Source organism: Phyllobates terribilis, unplaced genomic scaffold (genome assembly GCF_046119375.1).
Source record: "Phyllobates terribilis strain yellow unplaced genomic scaffold, ASM4611937v1 Scaffold_3__8_contigs__length_932513732, whole genome shotgun sequence".
In the NCBI taxonomy this organism is placed as follows: Eukaryota; Metazoa; Chordata; class Amphibia; order Anura; family Dendrobatidae; genus Phyllobates; species Phyllobates terribilis.
The window spans coordinates 837,610,205-837,637,833 of record NW_027362763.1 but is presented as its reverse complement, the minus strand read 5'-3'; the positions used below and the strand labels follow the sequence as shown (position 1 = coordinate 837,637,833).

General features: G+C 41.3%; 1 protein-coding gene across 1 annotated transcript in view; it reads left to right on the top strand.

The window, feature by feature from the left end:
* The window catches only part of SLC24A3 (solute carrier family 24 member 3), a 428,724-nt gene that overhangs the window by 360,947 nt on the left and 40,148 nt on the right, over positions 1-27,629 (top strand). Inside the window, exons 8-11 of the mRNA XM_073672470.1 lie at positions 13,785-13,810; positions 13,918-13,971; positions 19,495-19,628; positions 22,502-22,662. Coding sequence (XP_073528571.1) covers positions 13,785-13,810; positions 13,918-13,971; positions 19,495-19,628; positions 22,502-22,662 — 375 coding nt within the window. The remainder of the gene's footprint in view (positions 1-13,784; positions 13,811-13,917; positions 13,972-19,494; positions 19,629-22,501; positions 22,663-27,629) is intronic.

Below are 27,629 nucleotides of genomic sequence, written 5' to 3'. Positions count from 1 at the left end.
GTTCTGACACCAGTGCCAGCGTCACTAGGCGGAGTTAGCGTACAATTTGTATGGCCCCCGAAGGAAAGTGTAAATATCCAAATGGCCCTGAGCTATTGGTTTATAATATTACCATTTTAGGCAAATATGACACTTTGATCGTATTTTTAATCCATTTTTCTTTGGAGTGGAAGAAAATTTTGGCATTCTGACTTTTTTTACAAACTTTACCATCTGAGTTAATTTTATATTTTGATAGATCAGCCTTTGACGGATGCATTTTTTTTTTACTCTCGGATTTGAAAAAATGATGATTTTTTTAAATTTTATTTTTATCTAAATGTTTAAAAAATAACTGTCATTTTAATTTTTATTTCATTAATCAATAGTACACCGGAAAATAAGCAACTTTGTAATATATTATCAAATAAATCAGCTTCTTTCTCCTCTTTTATTGATTCTTTGCTCTCAATTCATGGGTAAAATCTGTATTCAGTGAAAACAGATTTTCCTGTTACTGAGATAGCAGATGACAGTTGCTGCTCATAAATTTCTATGGAGAGAAGAGGAGCTAGAAGCCAATACAGACATTCTGCTGCTAGTTCCATAGAACTTTATGAGCACCAACTGTCATCTTTCATATCAGTAATGGGAAAGTCTGTATTCGCTGAAGACAGATTGTACCTGTGACTTGAGATTTTTGAGAATGAACGATCAGACCTGAAGGAGAAAGGAGCAAATTTTTCAAATAAAATATGGTATATTACAAAGTTTATTTCCACATATACTATTGAGTTATGAAAAAAAAATTTAAAATGACGGAAATTCTTTAACTATATATTTCTTGTTTTTTTTAATCCCCCTAGTTGACTTGCAAGTGCTATTAGTTGATTACTTATATCAGAGGTCTCAAACTTGGCAGGGTAAATGGACTGCACATAAAAAAAAGTATGAATATGACGATCCCCATTCTTTGCTGGACAAGATGGAATTTTCAGTGATATAGTGACTTTTTTTCTATACGACTCTTTGATCTCTGTTTATTCCATTTTTTGAGTATCAGTATAATTTAAAAACAATTTTGGCATGGATTTTTTTTTTTAATCGTGTTCATCGTATGGGTTATGGTACAAATTCATAATTTGGGTAGTTCCAGGTGAAACCAAACATGTACTTTTTTGTTTACCTTTTGTCTTTACATAAAACAGCCTTTTTAGTGCCAAAATATTTTTTTGTTATTTTTCCTACTTTTTTTTCATTTTTTTTATTTCTATAATTATTTTTACTTTTTTTTTTGTTCCCAATTGACCTCACATTAATATTGTCTTACAATTGGCCCCATATTGTAATTGTGGTCCCCATCCTGTAATAATATATTCCATCCTGGCCCCCCTTTTGTAATAATGTCCCAAATCATGGCTCCCATCTTGTAACAGTGTCCCCCTTCCTGTAATAATATCCCTCTTCTTGTATTAATGACTCCCTCCTATAATAATGTCCCCTCTTCGTGTATTAATGTCCCCTTTCCTATATTAATGCCCCCATACTGTAATAATGGCCTCCATCTTATAGTAATGTGCCCCTTTTTGCCCCCCATCTTGTAGTAATGTCTCCCATCCTAGCTGCATGTTTGAGACCCCTAATTTATGCAATATACCACAGCACTTTAGTACTGCAGGATGTATTGAAATTAAGGATCCAGACTGGGATTCATAGGAGTGTAAAGATCACAGAAATGGAGGTCTTCAGCAGGGTCCTGGCTGCCATGGTGACCCATTGGCTGCCCATGACCTCATTGTGGCAGGGGGGATAGGTGTCCAAACAGATGCCCATGCTGATCAAAACCATGCCTGTGTTAAAGATTGATATTTATGAGGTTAAACAGCAGTAATCGGAGCAAGCTCTGCTTGCTGCTGTTAGAGGCAGGTTCCAGCTGTATAAGGCCAGTTCCTGAGTCTGCCATAGTATTTGTGCAATCTACAGGGGCCAATAGGTTAGGGGGTCCACTGTCATCTTAAAAGCAGTCTCCTATTATCAATTAGATTACACGTAAGCACTTGAGCTATTAAACTTCATAATTCACAATTACCAGTGATGTAATCTGAAGACAGCATGCTGTAGGGGTTAAAACACAGATATCAGCTATGCCTCTCTTATTAAACTCTGTGGTTTTGTTTACTTGCAATGATTGTTTTAGCACCAGGAGCTTATCATTGCTGGACTAGAGTAGCACCTGCCTGTTAGTCCATCTCTGCCCCTTCTGTGACAGGCACCTGACTGTCTATAGAAATTGTATTTACAGAGCCTGGTAGTCTGACACTCCTCATTCTGTGATAAGAAGTTCAGGATCTATAGCTTTGTACATACATTGGCTGGTGTGGGCGGGGTTAGCTTTCTTAGCTCTGCTTCATTCTAAAACTAAAAACTCTGACTGTGTCAGAACGGCTTCACCCAGTAAACTGAGTGATACATCTTTGGATTCAGGGCCTCTATGCCTACATCATGCTGCTCTCAGATGGGGTAGCAAAAACCTGCTGACAGATTCCCTTTAAAGATAAATAATTAGGTGCATTATGATGAGCTATGGGGTAGGGATCCATATAGAGCTCTTGCATATGTCCTCCCTGCTATCTGTGACCACTGCTGTGTACCTCCTGGGTCAAGAATGAGTTAGATGATATGTAGTGAGCTCCTAATCCCTCTAGTGGTGACAGATGGCAGATAGATTAATATGTTTTAACTTTAAATCTATGCTGGGATGTATCAGAGAAAATGGAGCTTCAACCATTGGCAAGATTTATTAAGTACAGTAATAGCACAGAGTTTCATATAAAGATGGAAAACGTTCTTGGCCAATCTGAGTTTCCATGTATGTAAATTAGATCACTGTTACCCAAAGCTTCCCAGAATGCCAATAAAATAAATGTGTTCCAATTTTTCTAAAATATAAACTTTCAATGGGTTTGGGCATATGTAGGACATCTCCTATATTACTAGTATAAAACAGACGCATCCTTTTTATATTTCCTAGAGTAAATCTAAAAGACTATTACTGCCTGGACAGCCGTGTGAATTCAGGCTTGTCCGTTCCATCCCTACTGTTTTGTTAGTGCTGTTGCATATTTATAAAGCTAAATGACCATAGGATAGCAGAAGCTCGCAGGCACTACACTTGACACTTGTAGTACTTTAAGGTTTTTTATTGTGCAAAAATAATTCTTTTTTGAATCTGAATCAGGTTTCATCTTCAGTTAAAACACAGACTACTATATACACCATATCAGTAGGCTGTTGTCTGTGAGCTGCTGTATATAAATGGCATCTGCATTACCCACATGCTGTCACTGAGTGATGCTGCAGATACCTACGGTCTTACTCTACTCAATATTGAAGGTATTACATTAAATTATTGAAAGTGTCCATCTTTAAGAACATTTTTTTTTACCTAATCTGCGATTGGGTTTTACTAAAAATTTTGCACCGTTTCCCTTCTATGGTTTCTGTGTTGCACTCTCTATTGCTGGCTGCAGAATGAGCTAAAGGGAATCTGTCAGCAGGATTTTGCTACCTCATCTGACAGCAGCCTGATGTAGGCAAAGACCCTGAGTCCAATGATGTATCACTTGGTTTACTGGGTGCAGCCGTTCTGACACAGAGTTTTTTAAGCAGCAGAGCTGAGAAAGCTAACCCCACCCACACCAGGGTCTGTATACAAGGTGATTAAAGCTTCAGTCTAAGTCACACATGTCAAACTCTAGCCCGTGGGTCAAATCTGGCCCGCAGGGTGATTATATTTGACCCGTGACACCAGAACCATCACCCCTATGAGGGGCCATTATTCTGTATAAAGGACTATGTGGGGCCATTATACTGTATGGAAAGCTATGTAGGTCCATTATACTGTATGAAGGACTATATGGGGCTTATTATTCTGTATGGAGGAATGTGTGGGGCCCATCATTCTGTATACTTGTTGGTCCACGACTTTGTCCCAAGTTTTTTATTTTGGCCCTTTGTGTGTTTCAGTTTGACATCCCTGGTCTAAGTAAACAACACCACACAGCCGGACATGTGACACATCATTGAGTTCAGTGTTTTAACCCCTACCTCATAATGTCCTCAGTTTACATATCAAAAACCAGCTGACATATTTACTTAAGTGAGAATCTGTCAGTCAGCCTGCTGGAAGTTTGTAATTCTTTTTTCTGACCAACTTTCAGCTGATTTGTGATCACACAAAGTAGAATGTGCAGGGAGACACAGGGTCTGTAAAAGCTGAACGGTGCAACATTTTAATGAAACCCAATGGCAAAAATTATTTTCAGCCCAAAACACATGCATTTTAGTAAAGAAGAAGAATGCCCCTGAACCCCTTCATGAGATATGACATTAATTTATGTCATATGTCGTGTCCCTGCCTTTGATGCGAGCCGAGCCCGCATTTTCCCGGGCAGATGGCTTATTTATTCAGCCATCATCTGCCTCTAAACGCAATGGGTGGAGCAGAGCTCCACCTGTGTCTATTAACCTATTAAATTCCGCTGTCAATCTCTGACTTGCATTGGCAGGGGGAAGTGTCATTACATGCGCTCATTGGCGCCCGTGACTACTTTGTATAGTACAAGCGATCAGATTATTGCAGCTTCAAGTCCCCTAAGGCAGTGTTCCCCAACTCCAGTCCTCAAGGCCCAAATACAGGTCATGTTTTCAGGATTTCCTTCCTATTGCACAGGTGATGGAATTATTGCCTGAGCAGGTGATATAATTATCACCTGGGTAATACTAAGGAAATCCTGAAAACATGGCCTGTTGGTGGGTCTTGAGGACTGGAGTTGGGGAACACTGCTCTAAGGGGACCCCTAAATGACCACCAATATGTCTTTCTACTGACTTCAATTTTGAATAAATCCCTAACAGTGTCACCAGCAAAGCACACCCACACCATCACACCTCCTCCTCCATGCTTCACGGTGGGAACCAGGCATGTAGAGTCCATCTGTTCACCTTTTCTGCATCGCACAAAACACGGTGGTTGGAACCAAAGATCTCAAATTTGGACTCATCAGACCAAAGCACAGATTTACACTGGTCTAATGTCCATTCCTTGTGTTCTTTAGCCCAAACAAGTGTCTTCTGCTTGTTGCCTGTCCTTAGCAGTGGTTTCCTAGCAGCTATTTTACCATGAAGGCCTGCTGCACAAAGTCTCCTCTTAACAGTTGTTGTACAGATGTGTCTGCTGCTAGAACTCTGTGTGGCATTGACCTGGTCTCTAATCTGAGCTGCTGTTAACCTGCGATTTCTGAGGCTGGTGACTCGGATAAACTTATCCTCAGAAGCAGAGGTGACTCTTGGTCTTCCTTTCCTGGGGCGGTCCTCATGTGAGCCAGTTTCTTTGTAGCTCTTGATGGTTTTTGCAACTGCACTTGGGGACACTTTCAAAGTTTTCCCAATTTTTCGCACTGACTGACCTTCATTTCTTAAAGTAATGATGGCCACTCGTTTTTCTTTACTTAGCTGCTTTTTTCTTGCCATAATACAAATTCTAACAGTCTATTCAGTAGGACTATCAGCTGTGTATCAACCAGACTTTGGCACAACACAACTGATGGTCCCAACCCCATTTATAAGGCAAGAAATCCTACTTATTAAACCTGACAGGGCACACCTGTGAAGTGAAAACCTTTTCCGGTGACTACCTCTTGAAGCTCATCAAGAGAATGCCAAGAGTGTGCAAAGCAGTCATCAAAGCAAAAGGTGGCTACTTTGAAGAACCTAGAATATAAGACATATTTTCAGTTGTTTCACACTTTTTTGTTAAGTATATAATTCCACATGTGTTAATTCATAGTTTTCATGCCTTCAGTGTGAATGTACAATTTTCATAGTCATGAAAATACAGAAAAATCTTTAAATGAGGTGTGTCCAAACTTTTGGTCTGTACTGTAAGTGAATAAAGCATCCCCAGACAGGTGACAATCCAGCAGCTGTACACTATAGCTGACAACTTGATGTATCAGCCACTATCAGTGTTGGCACCGACCATGGCCTTTTAACCCCTTAAATGCTGCTGTCAATAGTGGCTATAGCATCTAAATGGTTAACAGTGTGGGAGCTCCCTATTTAACCCCATCAGCAACATGAGATTATGTTTGTGTGTTCCTGATGTTTGCCATGGCAATTCACGGCCTTAGAGTCTGCCGGCTATAGTGAGCTGATCAGAAGTTAGCAACATTTAGGTAAAAATGTTTTGAGGCTGGGTGCCCACGTAGCGTTTTTCAAGCGTTTATGCTGCGGAATTTCCGCAGCGGAAACGCTTGTGAAACTCTAGGTAATCCGCACCCCATGGTCCCCAAGGGGATTCCGCATGTTCTATGCACATGCTGCGGATTTTTCCGCAGTGTTTATGCTGCGTACAAAAATCCGCAGCATGTCATTTAATTTTGCGGAAGCGCAGCGGAACTCCCGCCATTGACTTGCATTGAAACGCATAGAAACCGCGACTGTACATTTGTACAAGCGGCTTCTATGCGTCTCTATGTGCGGATGGTACCCAGTTCTGGAGGAGAGGAGACTCTCATCCAGACCTGGGTACCATTGTACCTGTAAAAAAAGAATAAAATAACAAATAAAGTTATATTCACCTGTCCGGCGGCTTCTCTCTGAATGCCGGCATCGCTTGAGGACCTGCGGTGACGTCACAGTCATGTGACCGCAGGCCCTTCACCGCTCTGTCTCGCGATATGCCGGCAGCCGGGAACCAGCCAGGAAGCAGCGCTGCAGCCACGCCGGGGCCTCGGGGGTGAGTATAGCTTTATTTGTTTTAATTTTTACGGTTCACACTGTATAAATCCATGCTGTTTGCATGGATTTATACAGTGTGACCTAGTTGTCAAGCACTTTCCAAGTGATGCTATCGCCTGGAAAGCGCTTGTCAATCTGCATGCGGAAACGCATGTGAATCCGCATGTGAATCCGCATGTATTCTGCAGGAAAAACGCATGCACAATCTGCATGCGTTTTTTCTGCCAGGGAGATGCAGAAATGCTGCAGAAATTTTCTGCTTCATTTCTGCATCGTGGGCACATAGTCTAAATGTTTTTGTGTGGTATAACTATCTGTATTAGTCCACGGTCCCACTATCAGTATTCGGTCAGCATTTTTTCTCAGGAGTGAGAGCCAAAACCAGGAGTGGGTGATAAATGCAGAATTGGTGACTTGTTTCTATTATACCTTTTCTCTGATTGTTCCTCACCTGGTTTTCGCTCCCACTCCTGAGAAAAAATACTGACCGAATACTGATAGTGGGGCTGTGGCCTTAAAGGGATAATCATTCAAAGTTTGTAAATTTCAAATTTTTTACAATTTCTGTCAAATTTCTGATATTTTTTTACAAATAAAAACAAAACATATCGACCTAAATTTACCATTATCATAAAATATAACGTGTCACCAAAAAACATATCTCAGAATCAGTGGGATCCGTTGAAGCGTTCCAGAGTTATTACCCCATAAAGTGACACTGGTCAGATTTAAAAAATTTGGGCTCGTAATTAATGGGTTAAATACAGTAAAAAGTTAAAAGAATATGTTTTTAAAAATATGAACAAAATAAAAAAAATACAAAATTTCAAATCACCTCCCCCTCCCCTGTTTTACCCCATTAAAAATAAAACAATAAAAAAAAAATACACATAGTTTGTATCACTGCGTTCAGAAAAGTCTGATCCATCAAAATCTAAAATTAATCTGATGGTAAATAGTGTAACGAGAAAAAAAAATCAAAACGCCAGAATTACGTTTTTGCGGCCGTCACTACAAAGCAATAAAATGCAATAAGAGGCGATCAAAATATCATATCAACCGTATGTTTCGGACCATAAGACGCACTTTTTTCCCCCAAATTTAGGAGGAAAATGGGGGGTGCGTCTTTTTGTCCGAACCTTACCAGATATTTGCGGTGGTGGGTGCGGCGGCAGGGCCGATGCAGCAGAGCGGCGGTGGGTGCGGCGGCAAGGCAGAGCGGCTGTGCGGCGGCGAGGCAGAGCGGCGGTGGGTGCACAGTGATCTACAGGAAAATGGCCGTCCGAGCCAGCGCATGCGCCGTCTGGCAGCTCGGTCAGCCATTTTTCTGTGGATCACAGCTTCATGAAGATGGCCGCAGTCACCAGAAAGCTGCACCGCAGCACCCACCACCGCTCTGCCGCACCGCTGCACAGCTGCAGCCACCGGACAGCAGCACACGCCGCTCACAGGCCCGGGACCGGGCCACGGACCACAGGACCCAGCCAGGCTCCAGCCCCACCACAGGCCCCAGGCCCCACCACAGGCCCCACCACAGGCCCAGGCCCCACCACAGGCCCCAGGCCCCACCACAGGCCCAGGCCCCACCACAGGCCCCAGGGCCCATCTCAGGCCCAGGCCCCACCACAGGCCCAAGCCCCACCACAGGCCCAGGCCCCACTCCAGGCCCTAGGCCCCACCACAGGCCCCAGCCCCGCAGCATCTCACGTCTTCTGCTGCAGCCGCCAGGTTCTTGAGGGAGGGTACTGAGGGCCCTGCGATCTTGCTCCACCACCACCACACCTCCCCGCTGCTGGAGCACCGGCTTCTCGCATCCAGGGTCCACAGCATTCATCTACTTCCGCCGGCTTCCTGAAGGACCCTGCCTCCTGTGACCCTCGATCCAACGCTCCCCAGGTAAGATACCTTCAGACTATAAGACAGACCCCGATCTTATAAAAAATATTTTTTTTCTTATTTTCCACCACAAAATTTGGGGTGCGTCTTATGGTCCGGTGCGTCTTATAGTCCAAAAATACGGTATTCCAAAATGATTTCAATAAAAACATCAGATCATGGCTCAATACGCCCTCACACACTCCCATATCTGGAAAATGTAAAACATTATGGGTCTCTGAAAATGGCAACAAAAGGAAAAAATGTTTGTTTTTTTTGACAAATTAAAAAAAAAAATTCACCACTCTACAAGTTTGGTGTTTGCATAATCATACTGACCTGTAGAAGCATATTGCCAGGTCAGTTTTACCATAAAATAAACAAAGTAAATTAAAAAAAAAAAAAAAAAGTGGAAATTTTTTGCAATTTCAACGCACTTGGAATTTTTTTTCCTGTTTCCAGTGCATTACATGATAAATCTCATAGGCTAAGTGGACTGAAAAATAAAAATGTTATGGCTTTTGGAAGAAGGGGAGGAGAAAACAAAACGGAAATAGTCATAGAATGTTAGAGTTGGGACCTCCAGGGTCATCGTGTCCAACCCCCTGCTCAATGCAGGATTCACTAAACCATCTCAGACTGATGTCCGGCCTCTGAAGATTTACATTGAAGGAGAACTCACCACCTCTCGTCGCAGCCTGTTCCACTCATTGATCACCCTCACGGTCAAAAAGATTTTTCTAATATCTAATCTGTATCTTTTCCTTTCAGTTTCATTCCATTGCTTCTCGTGCTTCCATGTGCAAATGAGAATAAGGATGATCCCTCTACACTGTGACATCATTTCAGATATTTGTAGACAGCTATTACCGTATTTTTCGGATTATAAGATGCAGTTTTTCCCTCCAAATTTGGGGGAAAAGGGGGGTGCGTCTTATAACCCGAATTGTAGCTGCGGTGGAGCTTACCGGCTGCGGTGGAGCTGGGTCCCAGGGTCACTGCTGCCAGAAGCTTGTAGGACGAAGTGTTCGGCAGTGCGACTGCCCCGCCGACATTTTGTGAAAGCCCAGAGCCCTGCACTTTCCATACTCTTCTATGCGGTGGACTCTGGGAAAATGTCCGCTAGAGTCGACCACATTTTCCCGGAGTCCACCACATTAGAAAGTATGGAAAGTGCGGGGCTCTGGACTGTCACAAAATGTCGGCGGAGTCCCTGCACCATCAAATACCTTGTCCTACCAGCCTGGGGCCTGCAGCCATGGCACCGCTCCTGCCACCGACAAACACCCCGTCCTACCAGCCTGGAGCCTGTAGTATCTCCTGCCTTTTTTGGAAGCTGAACATTCCCAGATTCTTTAACCGTTCCTTGTAGGACATAGTTTGCAGTCTGCTCACCATCCTTCTCTTAACTGGCTCCAGTTTTTCAATGTCTTTTTTAAAATGTGGTGTCCAGAACTGGACACAGTATTCCAGATGAGGTCTGACCAAGGAGAAGTAGAGGGGGGATAATTACTTCATGTGATCTAGACTCTATGCTCCTCTTAATACATCCCAGAACTGTATTTGCCTTTTTGCTGCTGCATCACAATGTTGACTCATGTGCAGTCAGTAATCTATTAGTATTCCCAAGTCTTCTTCACATTTGCTGTAGCTTAGTTCTATTCCTCCTGTAGACGACATTTTTGTTTTTCTTGCATTGTAGAATCTTGCATTTCTCCCTGTTAAATACCATTGTATTAGTTGCTTCCCATTGTCCAAGCTTATCTAGATCCTTCTGAATGCTTTCTTTGTCTTCTCTAGTGTTAGCTATCCCCTTCTAGCTTTGCATCGTCTGCAAATTTGATTAGTTTACCTTCAGTTCCCTTATCTAGCTCATTTATAAAAATGTTGAACAACACTGGGGCCAGGGCAGAGCTTTGTGGTACCCCACTTGACACACTCTTCCATTTGGATGTGCAACCATTTATTACCACTCTTTGAGTACGATCACTGAGCCAGTTATGTAGCCATCTAACCGTAGCCTTGTCAATCCCATACTTGGTAATTTTTTCAATAAGGATGGTGTGAGATACTTTATCTAATGCTTTGCTGAAGTCAAGATATACTATATCTACTGCATTTCCCTGATCCACCTATTCAGTGATTCCATCATAGAAGGAAATTAGATTACTCTGCCATGACTTTTTTGCTACAAACCCATGTTGGCTCTGATTAATTACTGTATTTGTACAGTACTTACATACATGCTGTTTAATAATTTGTTTCTTCTTGGTATAGAAGTAAGACTCACTGGCCTGTAATTTCCTGGCTCCATCTTCCTTCCTTTTTTGAAGATAGGGACAACATTTTCCCTTTTCCAATCTTCTGGAACTTCTCCTTTTCTCCAGGAATTTTCAAATATTCTGGCTATTGGTTCTGAAATGTCTTCTACTAACTCTTTCAGAACCTTAGGATAGGATGTAAATTATCTGGACCAGGAGATTTAAATTAATTTAAATTAGCTAAGTGTTCCCTCGCCCTCTCTTTGTTTATAGATAGTGTGGATTCTTTTATTCCTTCAATAGTACAGTGAAGTTCAGTTATGAAGGGCTTAAACTTAGCTAGATCTACCATCAAACATTGGTTGCAAAGTTCCTTTCAAATTTTTTGCACCCAAAAGTTGCAGTAGTATAGTAATTTTACAACTAGTGTCGCCATGTATGACCAGTCTGGTGGCAATCATCTTTGTGATAGATGGTTGTTCTGAGTACATTATAGTATTGGCACACTTTTTTTGACAAACTATGCAGTGTATTAGCGACAAAACATGATGTGAACAAAATTAGTTTTTAGATGTTCTTTCAGCTATAAAAATATTAAATAGTGCACCTAGTGGGCTGCATTGGTTGATAGTTACCAAAACAGACTCAGAATGTAACACTAGTGCATATATTCATCCTGTATAGACCCGCAGGAGAACATGCACCATGCATGTAGCGTGCACCATGTACACCAGACTCATGTATTGGCTTTCCCTGTTGTATTGTCATCACCGGCCATTGCATTCTGTATAAATATGATGATATCCCACCTGGTATATGGACTGTACGTAAATGTAATAAATATCTATTGCAGCACTGGGATAATACTGAACATGTGTCCATACATTTTCCTTTTTCCGCTAAACAGTAAATTGAGAACAGATGCAGCAATGCACACAAGTATAGGTTATTGGTGCTCACAAAGGCCTAGGGAATGATTTGTGCGCATAAGCTTTGCTTTATTGCCCCTTCAGGGTGTTAAGTCGTGTTCAGAGCTTACATTCAACCGTCATTTCAAACACATTTCGTCTGACTTCAATTTCTTATAACTCTTCCTTTAAATGAATGGTTGAGATTCCCTAAAGTGGCGCGTTTTGGCCATAAATTATGTGTGTCTACTACTAATAGGTATTTACAACTGGGATCTCTTTAGAAGCTGATGCATCTAGAGTTCATGAAAGTTGTCCCATGTGAGAGGCTCATTTGTTATATGTTTTCCAACAGTTATGATAGAAATTAATTAATTTAAAAATACTTATGGGGCGTCCTGCCCCAAAAAAGGTCTTTAAAGAGTGATCCTGATTTTTGGCAATACATTAATAATATTATTTTGTACTTTCTTGACTTTTTGCACTTATGGTATACTATAATAACCAACTAGGAATGAGAGCGATCATGGGGCGAGCAGTGTATCAATAAATGGTGGTGAAGTGCCACCTAGTGGTCTTTAGGATGTTTTCATATATTCAGCAGAAATATTTTTATCCTCCTGAAGACATCAGAGCATGTATAAGGGGATCCCTTTAGGAGCTTGCAATCTAAAAGTGAAAATAAGCACAAATGAAAGAAAAGGAAGAAGGAAAACCTTTTGTTTTTGAATAAACCAGAATCAATGTGAAATACAATGTTGGTGCCCAACTCTAAATGATTCATAAAACTGTTCCCATTCTGACCCCTTGTGTTATTATATTGGAGGAGGAGGAAAGCAGCAGTCCCTATACTAGGCACCATTTTCAGTAAAGAAAGTAACATTATTATTTTGCCGTTTATCATCAGAACATTTACCTGACATGTTTTATGCCGCCGGCTCTCAATTATTTTCCTGCCCAAAGTCCTACTGAGTGTATGGAGAATGTGGAAACAGATGATAGAAAGGGCGAGATTCTGAGGAAAATGTAGGAAGAGAAACAAAGGGCAGGGGCAGTTAGATTAGCGAGGTGACGTGATAGGTCTGTCTAATGGGATGTATTTTAAGGGCATGCTTAAAACTGTGGATACTGGGAATTAACCGGATTGTCTTGGGTAGTGCATTCCAGAGAACTGATGCAGCATGATAAATGTCTTGATAGGGCACGAATGGGAGGTTTGGATTATGGAGGACGAGCAGAATGGAAAACTTAGGTAGGGTGGTAGACAGAAGTAAGGAAGGAGATGTAAGAAGGTGCAGACCTGTGGAGAGTTTTGTGGGTGAGTCTGATAAGTTTATGTTGTATTCTGTAGCGGATGGGCAGCCAGTGCAAAGACCGGCACACAAATCGATGTAACCTGAAAAACATATTTCAGTTATCTAAATGTCATACCCATGCGAAAAGCCAATCTCTGGTGGCACATAGAAAATATCAAAATGGGCCCCCATAATGGTTCTTGGTAGGGGTCTGGTGTTTGTTTATTCCATTACCACCTTTCAATGGGCTACAAGGCAGTATCTGGAGACTAGGTCCTCTACAGACCCTACTTAGTATCAGGGGTTGAGACCAACCAGGGCTAGGTCTCTTTTCTCCCAGAGCCTTATGCCAGATGATAGTTTCATCGACCTGAAGATGCTCCAAACATAGGTAAATGTATCACTTAGGGAAGAACCCTGCTTTTCCATTCACTTCTATATGTGAAGAACACTAAGTTACAACCTGCATAGATGGAATTGAGTGTCACCAGATTCAAAAGCTCAAGGAAACCAAGCTCTCGTACAGGTCATTATATAAATTACTACAGATTACATAGCATTACTTTTTAAATAATATGGGAGCATAAAGAAATCTACTTACTCCCAGGAAAAGAAGACATCCTTATTGTTTACACTGATTCAATTTTCTTCTTTTTTCTTCACAGTTTATATATGATGAAAAAGTATCCTGGTAAGTAAAACGCAAGAGAATGTATTGTTATGAAACACTTTGTTACATGATTTTTATTCTGACTTTACCAACAGCAATTTAAAATGTCTTATTTTTTCTCTTAATAGGTGGGAGTCCGTCATTCTGGTCACCATGTATGTGGTCTACATTCTTATAATGAAGTAAGTTAGTTAAATGTGAAAGGAGTGTTCTAATCTTCTGTCTTCAGGAGCAAAACGCTCCTCTGCCTCCCGGCTTAATTCTTTGCTAAGGGCAGTACACTCCTGAAGGTTGATATTTTGGACCAGAGGAATGTTTGTTCCGCTGGTCTGATCTGAGCACTCTCCCAGACTACTTGCAGAGGCCGCTTTACCTGTGGTGTGTGGGAAAAGCTTTTTTATCCATCTAAAAAGACAACCCCTTTAATGTGTGCTCAGTTGTCCTGCGCATTAAACAAAAGTGGCAGCAAAAATGTGGGCATCAGACACTGAAAATAAAAAATGTGTATATATATATATATATAGCAGGTGAAATAATTATTGGACATGTCATCAATTTTCTAAGTAAATGTATTTCTAAAGGTCCTCTTGACAAGAAATTCTCACCAGATGTCGATAACAACAAATCCAATCCACACAGGCGAAGAAATCAAACCATAGATGTCCATAAATTAAGTTATATGTAATAATTAGAAATTACACAGGGAAAAAGTATTGAACACATGAAGCAAGATAGGTGACGAAAGGCATGGAACGTCATGACACTAGCTGAGATCTATCAGTAGTGAAAAATAATATCAGCTGGTTCAACTGATGGCCTATAAAAAGGTGTCTCATGATGGGTAAAACCAGTAAGCTGCCTCAATACTGTTATGATAGTGTAGCAACTCACTTGGGAAAATAGATAACACACTAAAAACTGCAACTGACCCTGCCGGTTCCTACACAGACTGGAGATCCTGACCCTGCAGACCCTAGCAGTTTCTGCGTAACCTGAGATAGCGCTAACCACAGACTAGACTATAGCAACTCGGACCTATGCTGCCTGAAAGGCCATCAAGCGCTTCACGTTCCTACTAAAGAACCGGAGGGCAGAGCAGAGTGCAAAATACCTACAGAAGGGAAAGTGTTATGAAATAGAAAGAAATCACAGAGTGAGTAAAATAAATCATGAAATACAAAGCGGATTAAGTACGTACCATTAGAGAATATGCCGCCTACTTCCTAAAAAGAAAGAAGATAGGTGAAAGGTAAAGAACATAAACAGTAGAGAGATAACCTCTAGCTGGTCTTTCACTGACTGGCTTAAACTATAGCAGTTTGGCTGAACATCCAAATGAGACTATCACCTGCAGGAAATACCATCGGGGGGAAAGTATATAAAGCCATACCCGAAAGGTGATAGGACAGACAACTGAGTAAAGGAAAACACCTGTTACCCTAAAAAGACTGAGGCAAGGATAACAGAAACTAAACACCCAGAGCAAAGGCACATCTGCTGTGGTTCGGCGGACAGAGAAGCCGACCACAAAGCACAGACTCAAGGGTTCGAACCTAGACACATGACAAATACCTTCGCAGCCTTATTGTTGCAATACATACTGATGGCATTGGTTACAGAAGAATTTCTAAACTACTGAAAGTTCCAGTGAGCACTGTTGGGGCAATAATCCAGAAGTGCAAAGAACATAATTTCACCATAAACCGGACATGACCTGGTGCTCCCCGCTAGATTTCCGACAGAGGAGTGAAAAGAATTATCAGAAGAGTTGTCCAAGAGCCACGGACCACCTGTGGAGAGCTACAGAAAGACCTGGAATCAGCAGGCACAATTGTTTCAAAGAAAAGTATAAGTTATGCACTCAAACTCCAGGGCCTGTATGCACGCTCACCAAGTAAGACTCCATTGCTGAAGAAAAAGCATGTTCAAGTACGTTTAAAGTTTGCTCAATAACATTTAGACAAGCCTGTAAAATACTGTGAGAATATAGTCTGGTCAGATCAGACCAAAATTTAACTCTTTGGTTGACATAATACACACCATGTTAAAACACCATACCAACAGTACAGTTTTGAGGTGGGAACATCATGGTGTGGGGCTGTTTTTCAGCATAGAGCACTGGAAAACGTCATGTACACTCCCTGACAGAAGTTATGTTGCTTATCCATGTTATGTAAATAAAAGCTTATAACCTGACGTTAAATTCATCCATTGGTTTTATAAATTACTCTTTTGAAAGCTGAAACCCTCCCAAATTTGGTTTAGGCTAAGAAAATAAATTGGCATCAATGCTGAAATATTGATCATTTAATGAACACAGAATGGTCAGATTTTGGCAAGACAAAAGTTTTGTCGCCTGGTCATATAATGCACCCAATCCTAGTTTACATCCTCACCAGAGCTCAGTAAATGATCGGTTAATTAGTGGGTGTGTATAAAAAGAAACCCAGCACCCCAGACCTTCACTTGAACTGCAACTTGAGCTCTGACAACATGCCAAAAATCCACCCTGCGACCAAAGCCTTCATTATCAAGAGGCTGAAGACCAGATCCACTGCAGAGGTGGCTGGCATCTTTAATGTGTCTCAGCACCAAGTACAAAGAATTAAAAAAAGATTTGAAGAGACTGGAGATGTGTTTGACAAGCCCAGGTCCGGCAGACCCCGCAAGACAACTGCTCAGGAGGAACGTTTATTGGTTAGAAAATCCAAAGCAAGCCCCTCTTCCACTGCAGCAGAGCTCCAACAGGCCTGGTCACCTCAAGTCCCTGTGTCAACTAGAGCAGTTTGTAGGATTCTGTCTCAAAATGGCCTCCATGGTCGAATCAGTGCCCAGAAGCCAGCACTAAACAAAAGGCAAATAAAAAACTGTGTGGCATTTGCAAAGTCCCACAGCTTGTTAAACAGATGGAAGCTGGAAAAGTGGCAGAAGGTGGATTTCTCTGATGAATCTTCAGTAGAATTACACCACAGCCGCCGCAAATACTGCAGGAGACCTACTGGAGCCCTTATGGATCCAAAATACACCAAAAAACAGTTACATTTGGTGGTGGAAAGATCATGGTCTGGGGTTACATTCAGTATGGGGTGTGCGAAACATTTGCAAGGTGGAAGGCAATATCAATAGCCTAAAATATCAAGTAGTATTAGCTACCTCTTACATTCCAAATCATAAAAGAGGTCAAATTCTGCAGCAGGATGGTGCTCCATCTCATACATCCATCTCTACAACAAAGTTCCTCCAGGCAAAAAATATCAAGGTGCTCAAGGACTGGCCAGCCCAGTCACCAGACATGAACATCATTGAGCATGTTTGGGGTAGGATGAAAGAGGAAGCTTGGAAGACAAAACCAAAGAATCTAGATGAACTCTGGGAGGCATGTAAGACTGCATTCTTTACTATTCCTGATGACTTCATTAATAAATTGTATGAATCATTGTTGAACCGCATGGATGCAGTCCTTCAAGCTCATGGAAGTCACCCAAAATATTCAATATGACTCTAATAGCACCACAACTTCATTCACCAATGTTATGCAACATATATTTGTATTTTAAGATAATTATTTGTTTGAATATCACATTACTTTCAGTGGGCGACAAAACTTTTGTCTTGCCAAAATCTGACCATTCTGTGTTCATTAAATGATCAATATTTCAGCATTGACGCCAATTTATTTTCTTAACCTAAACCAAATTTAGGAGGGTTTTAGCTTTCAAAAGAGTAATTTATAAAACCAATGGATGAATTTAACATCAGGTTATAAGCTTTCATTTACATAACATGGATAAGCGACATAACTTCTGTCAGGGAGTGTAATTGAACGAAGGATGAATGAACAAATGTACTGAGAAATTCTTGATAAAAATCTGCTGCCATCTACCAGAATGATGAAGATGAAATGAGTAAGGACATTTCAGCAAGACAATGATCCCAAACACACAGCCAAGTAAACTCTCAATTGGTTTCAGAGGAAGAAAATGAAGCTGCTAGAATGGCCAAGCCATATGTGACCATCAGGGTAAGGAAAAGAGATAGGGCAACAAGTCAACATGGCAAAAGGGGCACATATTTTAGTGTGTAGGAAAGTTAGAAGGTGTTAGTTCACCTGGCTCAGAAGTGAGTCAGTCACCAGTTAGTTTTTTGCTGCCTCATGTGAGAGCAGCATAAAGTAGGGACAGAGACCCTGATTCTAACACTGGGGGACTTACTGAGCTTCTTGCTGTACTTTTGTTAAATCACTCCTTTACTTGTTGTAGCTATACTTGTTCTCTTAATGATAAGCTCCTGCGATGTAGTCCTCGATATTCATGAGCTCTTGTTATCCCCAAGGCAAAGAGGTGATTGACAGCTTTCTGCCAATGCAATGAGAGCTGCCAATCATCAGTGGGAGGTTAGGGAATTATGATAGACTGAGCTCATTACTGACAGGTCTGTAGCAAATGGTGATTTTAACACATAATAGGGATTTTAGCAAAACTACAGTAAGAAGCCCAGAAAGGGACCCACCACCACTGACATCAAAGCCTATTCTATGCTATTCTTACATTGGGGAGGATAAGCCTGCTGACAGGTTCCCTTTAAGAATAAGTGGTAGCACTTTCTATTTAAAAGCACTGGTGGCCACGAGAGTTTGCTCAATTTGTGTTATACCTGTTGGCACATAATACTTGGTGAAGGGGTTAATGCCTGTATCACTAGTGGTCAAGAGCAATAGAATAGTTAGTCCCAACAATAGTGGCAACAAAGCAGTAAGTATCATCATCCATGACAAGGTTAACGTCAATATACACAACTGCTTTGACAGACAAGGGGTGATCTCAGATTTCCTGATGATTTTAGACGGTAATGGGTTAATTTTACGATCCCTGATGGAGGGCACTAAAGAGATTACTCTTTTCATTGGTGGACACAGACAGAAAGGGCCCCTGTGCAAGAACAGTATAAGAGCCCTTTGCTGTCTGCTATGACAGAAGTTCTTTGTTGATTTGGAGGTGGAAGTGCACCCCTTTACCTCTTAGGGCCCTGTGCAGCTGCATGTCTGCCCCTGACTCTTTTACATCTTAGGTCCACTGGTTACTTAATACTCTAGGCTCCAGCCTTGTTCTTTTGGCATCCTATTCCCTCCATGCACTGAGGATGGACAAGAGTACAGGAGCGAGGATAGGGAGGACAGCGCATCTGTAGCAATATGGTAGCACAGTTCTCTCTGTAATTGGCAGGGCCATCCATGAACGTTAAAAAGAGACCACTAAAAAGAAAGGTTGAGGTGTCTACTCAGGGGCAGACTCTCCCTAAGCAGGGGTAGCTTCAGTGTTGTTCCTCTATCTGATGCTTTTCCCCAAAAAAATAGCAAATATGGTTAGTATATAGCATTACTTTTATATTGTAGACAACCTTTAAAACTAACTTTCTAAATTTCCAGATTATAAGGACAAACTGCTCTTTATAGTATCACATCCCCAGTGATACAAAACTGATAAGGCTCTAAAAATCAGTGCTAAGCTGAGTCCTCATTGGTAGATAGGAGGCATAAAGATGACAGATGCCTATCTTGGCCTTGTACATAATAGGTCAAAATGTTCTTTTTACAGCTGAATTTCAAAACACGCATAGTATGAGAAATTGTCACCATTTGAGCAGTTAAGATCTGTGTATTATTGCAGCTACCTACAATGAGTAATCCATATAATCTTTTAATCCAGATACAACTCATCTATACACCAATGTTTTGAAAAGAGGAAAAAAGGAGCAGGAAACCTGGCAAATGGGCTGGCAAGTAATGCAGAAATAGATGACAACATCAACTGTGATGCCACTGTCGTGTTACTCAAAAAAGGTGAATTTACCTGCAGTTTTATCTACAATTTACATACAGATCGTAATTCTCCAACTATATTGATGATGGCGGTTATGATAAAATGGAGCTCCAGTACTGGTTAACACTTTTCTAGCTTGTTTTCACTTCGACGTAGTGTAAACTGAGACAGGTCAGAACACGATTACCTTTATTATAATTATTTAGAATGTCCCAGCTTATTGTCATATAAACCCCTGGATTATCACAATAATGTAAAGGGACTATAAGATCCTCTGCTGACTATAGATGAGTCACAGCTTCCCTCCTCCTCCTCCATGTCACGGGGATACTAATCAGTTATGGATACCATGCTGTATTCTATGTTCATCTTTATGATTTACTTGCATAGCCCTTGAGAGAACAATTGTGGGGAAGCTCTACCCTGTGCCATTCCTCTGTTAAAGGGGTTGTCCACTACTAGGACAACCGCTTCTCATACCCCACGCTTGGCCCCAATCAAATAAAAAAGCTTATACTCACCTCTCATGCCGGTGCCGTTTCCACGGTGTCGGCACTCGCTCTCCCCTTGACTCTCGTGCGGTTGTTGTGATTCGTGATCCCGGCGCCCAATCAGCGCTGGCGTCACTGTTTCCACCTCCTGTCAAATTGAACATGAAGAGGAAGTCCGGGCTGCGGCTGACCTCTGATTACCTCTTCAATTCGTATAAAGGCGGGGACAGTGACGCCAGCGCTGGTTGGGCACCGGCGTCACATGTCACAACAACTGCACGAGAGCCCCGGGGCCAGCGAGTGCTGACACCACAGAAACGGCGCCGGCACAGGAGGTGAGTATAAGCTTTATTATTTTATCGGGGCCAAGCGTGGGGTATGAGAAGGGGTTCTCCTAGTAGTGGACAATCCCTTTAAGCCTACTGGAAATTTATGATTGGTGGGGTGTGGGCGTACACAGTCTGATACTGTCCAATCAGCAATACCAGTGTCACAATATCTAGTGACACACCCCTTTGCCCTGGAGAATGGGAACACCTAGTTGTTAATTTATTCACAAATCTGTAGGAGGAATAACAGAGGAATGGGACAATTCAGAGTTTAATAATCCAGAAATAATATTAAGTGGGGAATGCAAGTATTTAAAAGGGTTGTCTGACTTTAGGGTACAACCCTGCAGTCACTCTATGTGACTGCAGACTTGTGAATCCTCGCAGTGCGTGCACTGCGCGCTGTGAGGATTCTTCGGCGCCGGACTGTCATGTGACCACAAGTATGCGATTTGTAGGTAGAATCCACCACTAATTAAAAACAGCCTTAAACCTACGACAGTTTGCACCTATTGACACTTGCTTTATTCTGTTAGGAGGTGCTGGTTAGTTTTTTATAGTATACTACAGAATATGTTGACTGCCTCCATATTTGACTGGTCACTCCTCCCATCAGCCTAAGGGCTCATTCAGATGTCCATTTTTTTTCACATACAATAAAAACGATTATAGTTTCATCAGTCGTTTTGTTCAATTTAATCACATTTTCATCTGAGCATCATCCAAGTTTAACCCAAGTTTGGTCCAAGTTTCATCAACTCTTCTTGGATGAGAAAAAAAGTGTCTCTACCTTCTCCTACCTAGCAGTCCGTGAAAAACAGATCGCAATCAGATGGCATCCGAGCGTTGTTCAGACTTGCGTTCCCAATTTTGATCCAACGCTTGGATCAATATCGGACATGTCTGCATTATTTTACGCAGACCACTTGGGCCTAGAAAAAAGTTGGACATGTGAACAGCCCCATAGACTATACTAGGTACGAGTTTTATTCATGAAAAACATGGATAGAACTTTCACGCAAAAAAAGAACATCTGAATGAGCTTTAAGGCTATTTTTTTAATTAGTGCTGGATCCTACTAGTCCTTTAAATTTGTAGGCTTTTATCCTGTGGGAGCCATGTTTGATAAATATTAGGTTTAGGGTTTAGGGTCTTACCAGAGAAAGGTTGCCTTGTCATGGTCGCTGGGCTCACATGAATTTGCCAATTTGTGCACCTTCATTTTATGAGCATATTCCATATAGCAGTAATGCTGTTTAAGTTTCATGTATTCAATGTTTGCATACATATTAGTGCTTACAGTGTGCTGCAGTATTCTTTGGTTTGATAATATGCAGTTATAACAGCTTGCATTAGTTCACCCTTGCTTTATTCTGTTAGGAGGTGCTGGTCAGGTTTTTTTTTTTGCTTTTTTTAGCAGTTTAGTATAGAAACTCTGATTACAGCAATGTGTATCTTATTGGACTTCTTGCTGTAGACTTGATAAAATCAGTTTTATCAGCAGGAGATTATCATTACAGCAGTGTTCTTCAAATCCATTCCTCAGGGCCCACCAATAGATCATGTTTTTAGGATTTCATTAGTTCTGCATGATGGAATTATTACCTGTGTTATAATAAGGAGTCCCAAAAACATGACCTGTTGGTGGGTCTTGATGAATGGAATTGAGAAACACTGCACTAGAGGACTAGTAAACCTGCTGCCATTTAGTCCTCCATATTCATGAGCTTTGTGTAACTCCACCTCCACCACTGATTGGCATCTTTCTGCGTATGCACAATATACACCAAAAGAAGCCGATCATAACTGCTAGCTCTGGAGCAGACAAAACACTGATTTTATAGAAATGACAGCAAGCAGCCCAGTAAGTAACACATCACTGGAATCAGGGTCTCTGTCCCTACATTTTTCTGTTCTCAGATGGGGTAGCAAAGACCTAGTAACAGATTCCCTTTAAGAACTTGCTCCAAATCTTCACACATTATAAATAAATGCATGTAGTATCCTTATTGGTGTTCTTTTGACTGGCATCCATTACATATTTTCAAAAATCATCATTATTTTTATTCATAGGAAATTTTCACCGTAAAACCTCAGTGATAATGGTGGATGAGATACTTTCAGCATATCCACATCAACTATCATTCTCAGAGGCTGGATTGAGGATCATGATAACCAGTCACTTTCCCCCAAAAACTCGTCTCTCCATGGCTAGTCGTATGTTGATAAATGAGGTTAGTGAATTGAATTCTAGGGCTTAGGATCTCTCCTCTGCTTATTACAATCTAACCATCATTACATCATCATTTATAAATATACTGTCCCCTGTAACGTAGAAATCATGGGGCCCCATAGCAGAGGTCAGAATATTCAGTGGGGTCACAGAAGAACATATCTCGCAACTTTGCAGCCCTAACAAAGTAATTTAGCAACTTTTGAAGACCCTTAGTGTTCTCACACACTAAGATACCCCTTTCTTGACCCCCATAAAGTATGCTAAAAAAAGTTCTCCACAAACACAGTATGGTAGCCCCACAGTGAATTCCTCCACAATACCCTCTGCAAGCACAATATGATGACCCTATAGTACGCCCCCTTGCAAAATATGATACCCCCACAGTGACCTCAACACTGTGTGATGCCACGACAGTGACCCCAAAACAGTATGATTGCCCCCACAGACCCCCACACACAGTAGGATGGCCCTGACAAAGTCCTTCCACACAGTAAGAGCCCCCCCACATCCCTCCACATAATATGATGGCCCCCTCACAGCCCTCCATACAATATGATAGCCCTCCATACAGTTTAAAGGCCCAAACACGCCTCCACACATTATTATTGGCTCCACACCATACTGTACAATATGATGGCCCTCCATACAATATAATGGCTCAAACACCTCTCCACACAGTATGATGGACTCCAAAATACCCTCAACTATATATGTTGGTGCGCACACAGTGGCCCCCCACTAGCCCTCCAAGCAATGTAACGACCCAATATAGCCCTCTAAACAGTATTATTTGCCCCCAAATAGACCTCCAAATAGTATACTGACCCCCACACAGCCTACCAAACAGTATAATGGCCACCACAAAGCTTACCACACAGTATAATGGCCACCCAAATAGCCATCCAAATAGTATAATGGCCCCCACATAGCCCTGCAAATAGCATAATGGCCCCCACAATGTACTCATTGATTAAAAAAATATATCTCTTCCTGTTCCCCGCTACCCGCTGCACTGAGACGTCAGCGCTCAGACGCACAGGGACAATGACGGAAGTGTGAGATGACGGCTCCCTGTTCCTTCATTATATCTTCATTTAGGATGCAGATACAGTTGAAAATGTATGCTGGGCATGGGGGTGCAGCACTAGCACTGGGCCACCCAGCTCACAGGCCTCATAACGGCTACATGGGCTAATGCTATTAGTGGTAAGCAATTGCCCTGTAAAAACAGTACAGAACATATTACATTTGTAGCACAGGCAACTTGAGTAAAATATTAGGTATGTAACTTTATAATAAAGATGCATAGGTCTACACATCATGTTCCTCCAGGGTTTGGAAAAGTAGCATATATATATATGGACATAGACATAAATAGTCCATAAGTGGTTCATGTATATGACTGTATTTAAAGGGATTTTATCAGCACAAAATAACTGTTCAAACCAAGCATAGTCACTTTGTGCATCATTGGCATTGACAAACAGTTCAATGCACCTTTCCACATACTTGTACTGTATTTCTATCTATCTTCACCCTTCTCTGGCCAGAGCTGTTAATCAATGAAGAGAAGTGCAAAGGTACAGTAGATGGAGAACTAGTAGGTAGGAATGCACTGAACTGTTTGACCACGCCAAGGGTGCACAGAGCGCATGTGATTGGTTTGAACAGTCATTTTATGCTCACAGACACCCTTTAAGAAAAAGGAAAACTTTACGTAATAAAGGTCTATTAGTAAAGATTTATTTCCAAAGGCTTACCATTTTAGTCAAGATATGTTCTTGTTTTTTTGTGAAATCAAGAATGCATAAAGCAAATGTGAGTTTGTGTGAGTATTAGAGTGCTAGCAGTGCCGGGCACAATGCCGACTATAGTGCCTCTATACCAATCTGCCACATTGCCCCAATTTACTATTCATCGAAGGGTGAATTTCGATTTACAGATCCGTGTATATAGCATGCATATACTGTGTGTATGTGTATATATATATATATATATATATATATATATACTGTATATATATGTGCAGTTGAAACCAGAAGTTTCCATACACTATATAAAAAAACACATATGCATGTTTTTCTCAATATCTGATATGAAATCAGCATAAACCTTTCCCGTTTTAGGTCAATTAGGATTACCATAATTTTTAATATTTGCCAAAATGGCAGAATAATGAGAGAGAGAGAATGTTTTAAGGCATTTTTATTACTTACTGCAAAGTCAAAGGTTTACATACACTAAGATTACTATGCCTTTAAACAATTCTGGACTGCCCATATGATGATGTCTTGTGTTTGGAAGCTTCTGATAGTTTTTTTGGCAACATCTGAGTTAATTAGAGACACACCTGTGGATGTATTTTAATGCACACCTGAAACACACTGCTTCTTTGTGTAGCATCATGGGAAAGTCTAAAGAAATCAGCCAAGATATCAGGAAGAGAATTGTGGACTTGCACAAGTCTGGCTCATTCTTGGGTACAATTTCAAGATACCTGAAGGTGCCTCGTTCATCTGTACAAACAATTATATGCAAGTACAAACAAGATGGGAATGTCCAGCCATCATACTGCTCAGGAAGGAGACGGGTTCTGTGTCCCAGAGATGAACGTGCTTTGATCCAACATGTGCATATCAACCCAAGGACAAAAGCAAAAGACCTTGTGAAGAGGATGGCAGAAGCTGGTAAGATTGTGTAGATATCCACAGTGAAATTAGTACTGTATCAACATGGGCTGAAAGGTCACTCTGCCAGGAAGAAGCAATTATTCCCAACGGAAACATAAAAAAGCCAAATTAATGTCTGCAAATGCTCACAGGAACAAAAGCCTTATTTTTTGGAGACATGTCATGTGGTCTGATGAAAGTAAAATGTAACTTTTTGGGCATAATGACCCTCATTACGTTTGGAGGAAAAAGGGAGACTCTTGGGAGCCTAAGAATACCATCACAACTGTGAAACACGGGGGTGGCAGCAACATGTTGTGGGGTTGTTTTGATGCAGGAGGGACTGGTGCAGTTCACAAAATAGATGGCATCATGAGAAAAGAAGATTATGTGCCAATACTGAAGCAACATCTCAAGACGTCAGCCAGGAAGTTAAAAGTTGGGCGGAAATGGGTCTTCCAAATGGACAATGACCTGAAGCATACTGCCAAAATGGTAACAAAATGGCTTAAGGATAACAAAGTCAATGTTTTGGAGTGGCCATCACAAAGCCCTGATCTCAATCCTATTGAAAATTTATGGCTGAAAAGGCAGGTGCGAGCAAGGCAACCTACAAACCTGGATCAGTTACACCAGTTTTGTCAGGAGGAATGGGCCCAAATTCCGACCAACTATTGTGAGAAGCTTGTGGAAGAATATCCCAAACGTTTGACCCAAGTCATTCAGTTTAAGGGCAATGGAACCAAATACTAATGAAATGTATGTAAACGTTTGACTTTGCAGTAAATAATAAAAATGCCTTAAACATTCTCTGTCATTATTCTGGCATTTGTTGAATATGAAAAATTATGGTAATCCTAATTGACCCAAAATAGGAAAGGTTTATTGTGATTTCATGTCAGATATTGAGAAAAACATGCATATGTGTCTTTTTATATAGTGTATGTAAACTTCTAGTTTTAACTGTATATATACAGTACAGACCAAAAGTTTGGACACACCTCATTTAAAGATTTTTCTGTATTTTCATGACTTTGAAAATTGTACATTCACACTGAAGGCATCAAAACTATGAATTAACACATGTGGAATTATACACTTAACAAAAAAGTGTGAAACAACTGAAAATATGTCTTATATTCTTGGTTCTTCAAAGTAGCCACCTTTTGCTTTGATGACTGCTTTGCACACTCTTTGCATTCTCTTGATGAGCTTAAAGAGGTAGTCACCGGAAATGGTTTTCACTTCACAGGTGTGCCCTGTCAGGTTTAATAAGTGGGATCTCTTGCCTTATAAATGGGGCTGGGACCATCAGTTGTGTTGTGCAGAAGTCAGTTGGATACACAGCTGATAGTCCTACTGAATAGATTGTTAGAATTTGTATTATGGCAAGAAAAAAGCAGCTAAATAAAGAAAAACAAGTGGCCATCATTACTTTAAGAAATGAAGATCAGTCAGTCCGAAAAATTGGGCAAACTTTGAAAGTGTCCCCAAGTGCAGTTGCAAAAACCATCAAGCACTACAAAGAAACTGGCTCACATGAGGACCGCCCCAGGAAAGGAAGACCAAGAGTCACCTCTGCTTCTGAGGATAAGTTTATCTGAGTCACCAGCCTCAGAAATCGCAGGTTAACAGAAGCTTAGATTAGAGACCAGGTCAATGCCAGACAGAATTATAGCAGCAGACACATCTCTACAACAACTGTTAAGAGGCGACTTTGTGCAGCAGGCCTTCATGGTAAAATAGCTGCTAGGAAACCACTGCTAAGGACAGGCAACAAGCAGAAGAGACTTGTTTGGGCTAAAGAACACAAGGAATGGACATTAGACCAGTGGAAATCTGTGCTTTGGTCTGATGAGTCCAAATATGAGATCTTTGGTTCCAACCACTGTGTCTTTGTGCGACACAGAAAAGGTAAACGGATGGACTCTACATGCCTGGTTCCCACCGTGAAGCATGGAGGAGGAGGTGTGATGGTGTGGGGGTGCTTTGCTGGTGACACTGTTGGGGATATATTCAAAATTGAAGGCATACTGAACCAGCATGGCTACCACAGCATCTTGCAGCGGCATGCTATTCCATCCGGTTTGAGTTTAGTTGGACCATCATTTATTTTTCAACACGACAATGACCCCAAACACACCTCCAGACTGTGTAAGGGCTATTTGACCAAGAAGGAGAGTGATGGGGTGCTACACCAGATGACCTGGCCTCCACAGTCACCAGACCTGAACCCAAGCGAGATGGTTTGTAGTGAGCTGGACCGCAGAGTGAAGGCAAAAGGGCCAACAAGTGC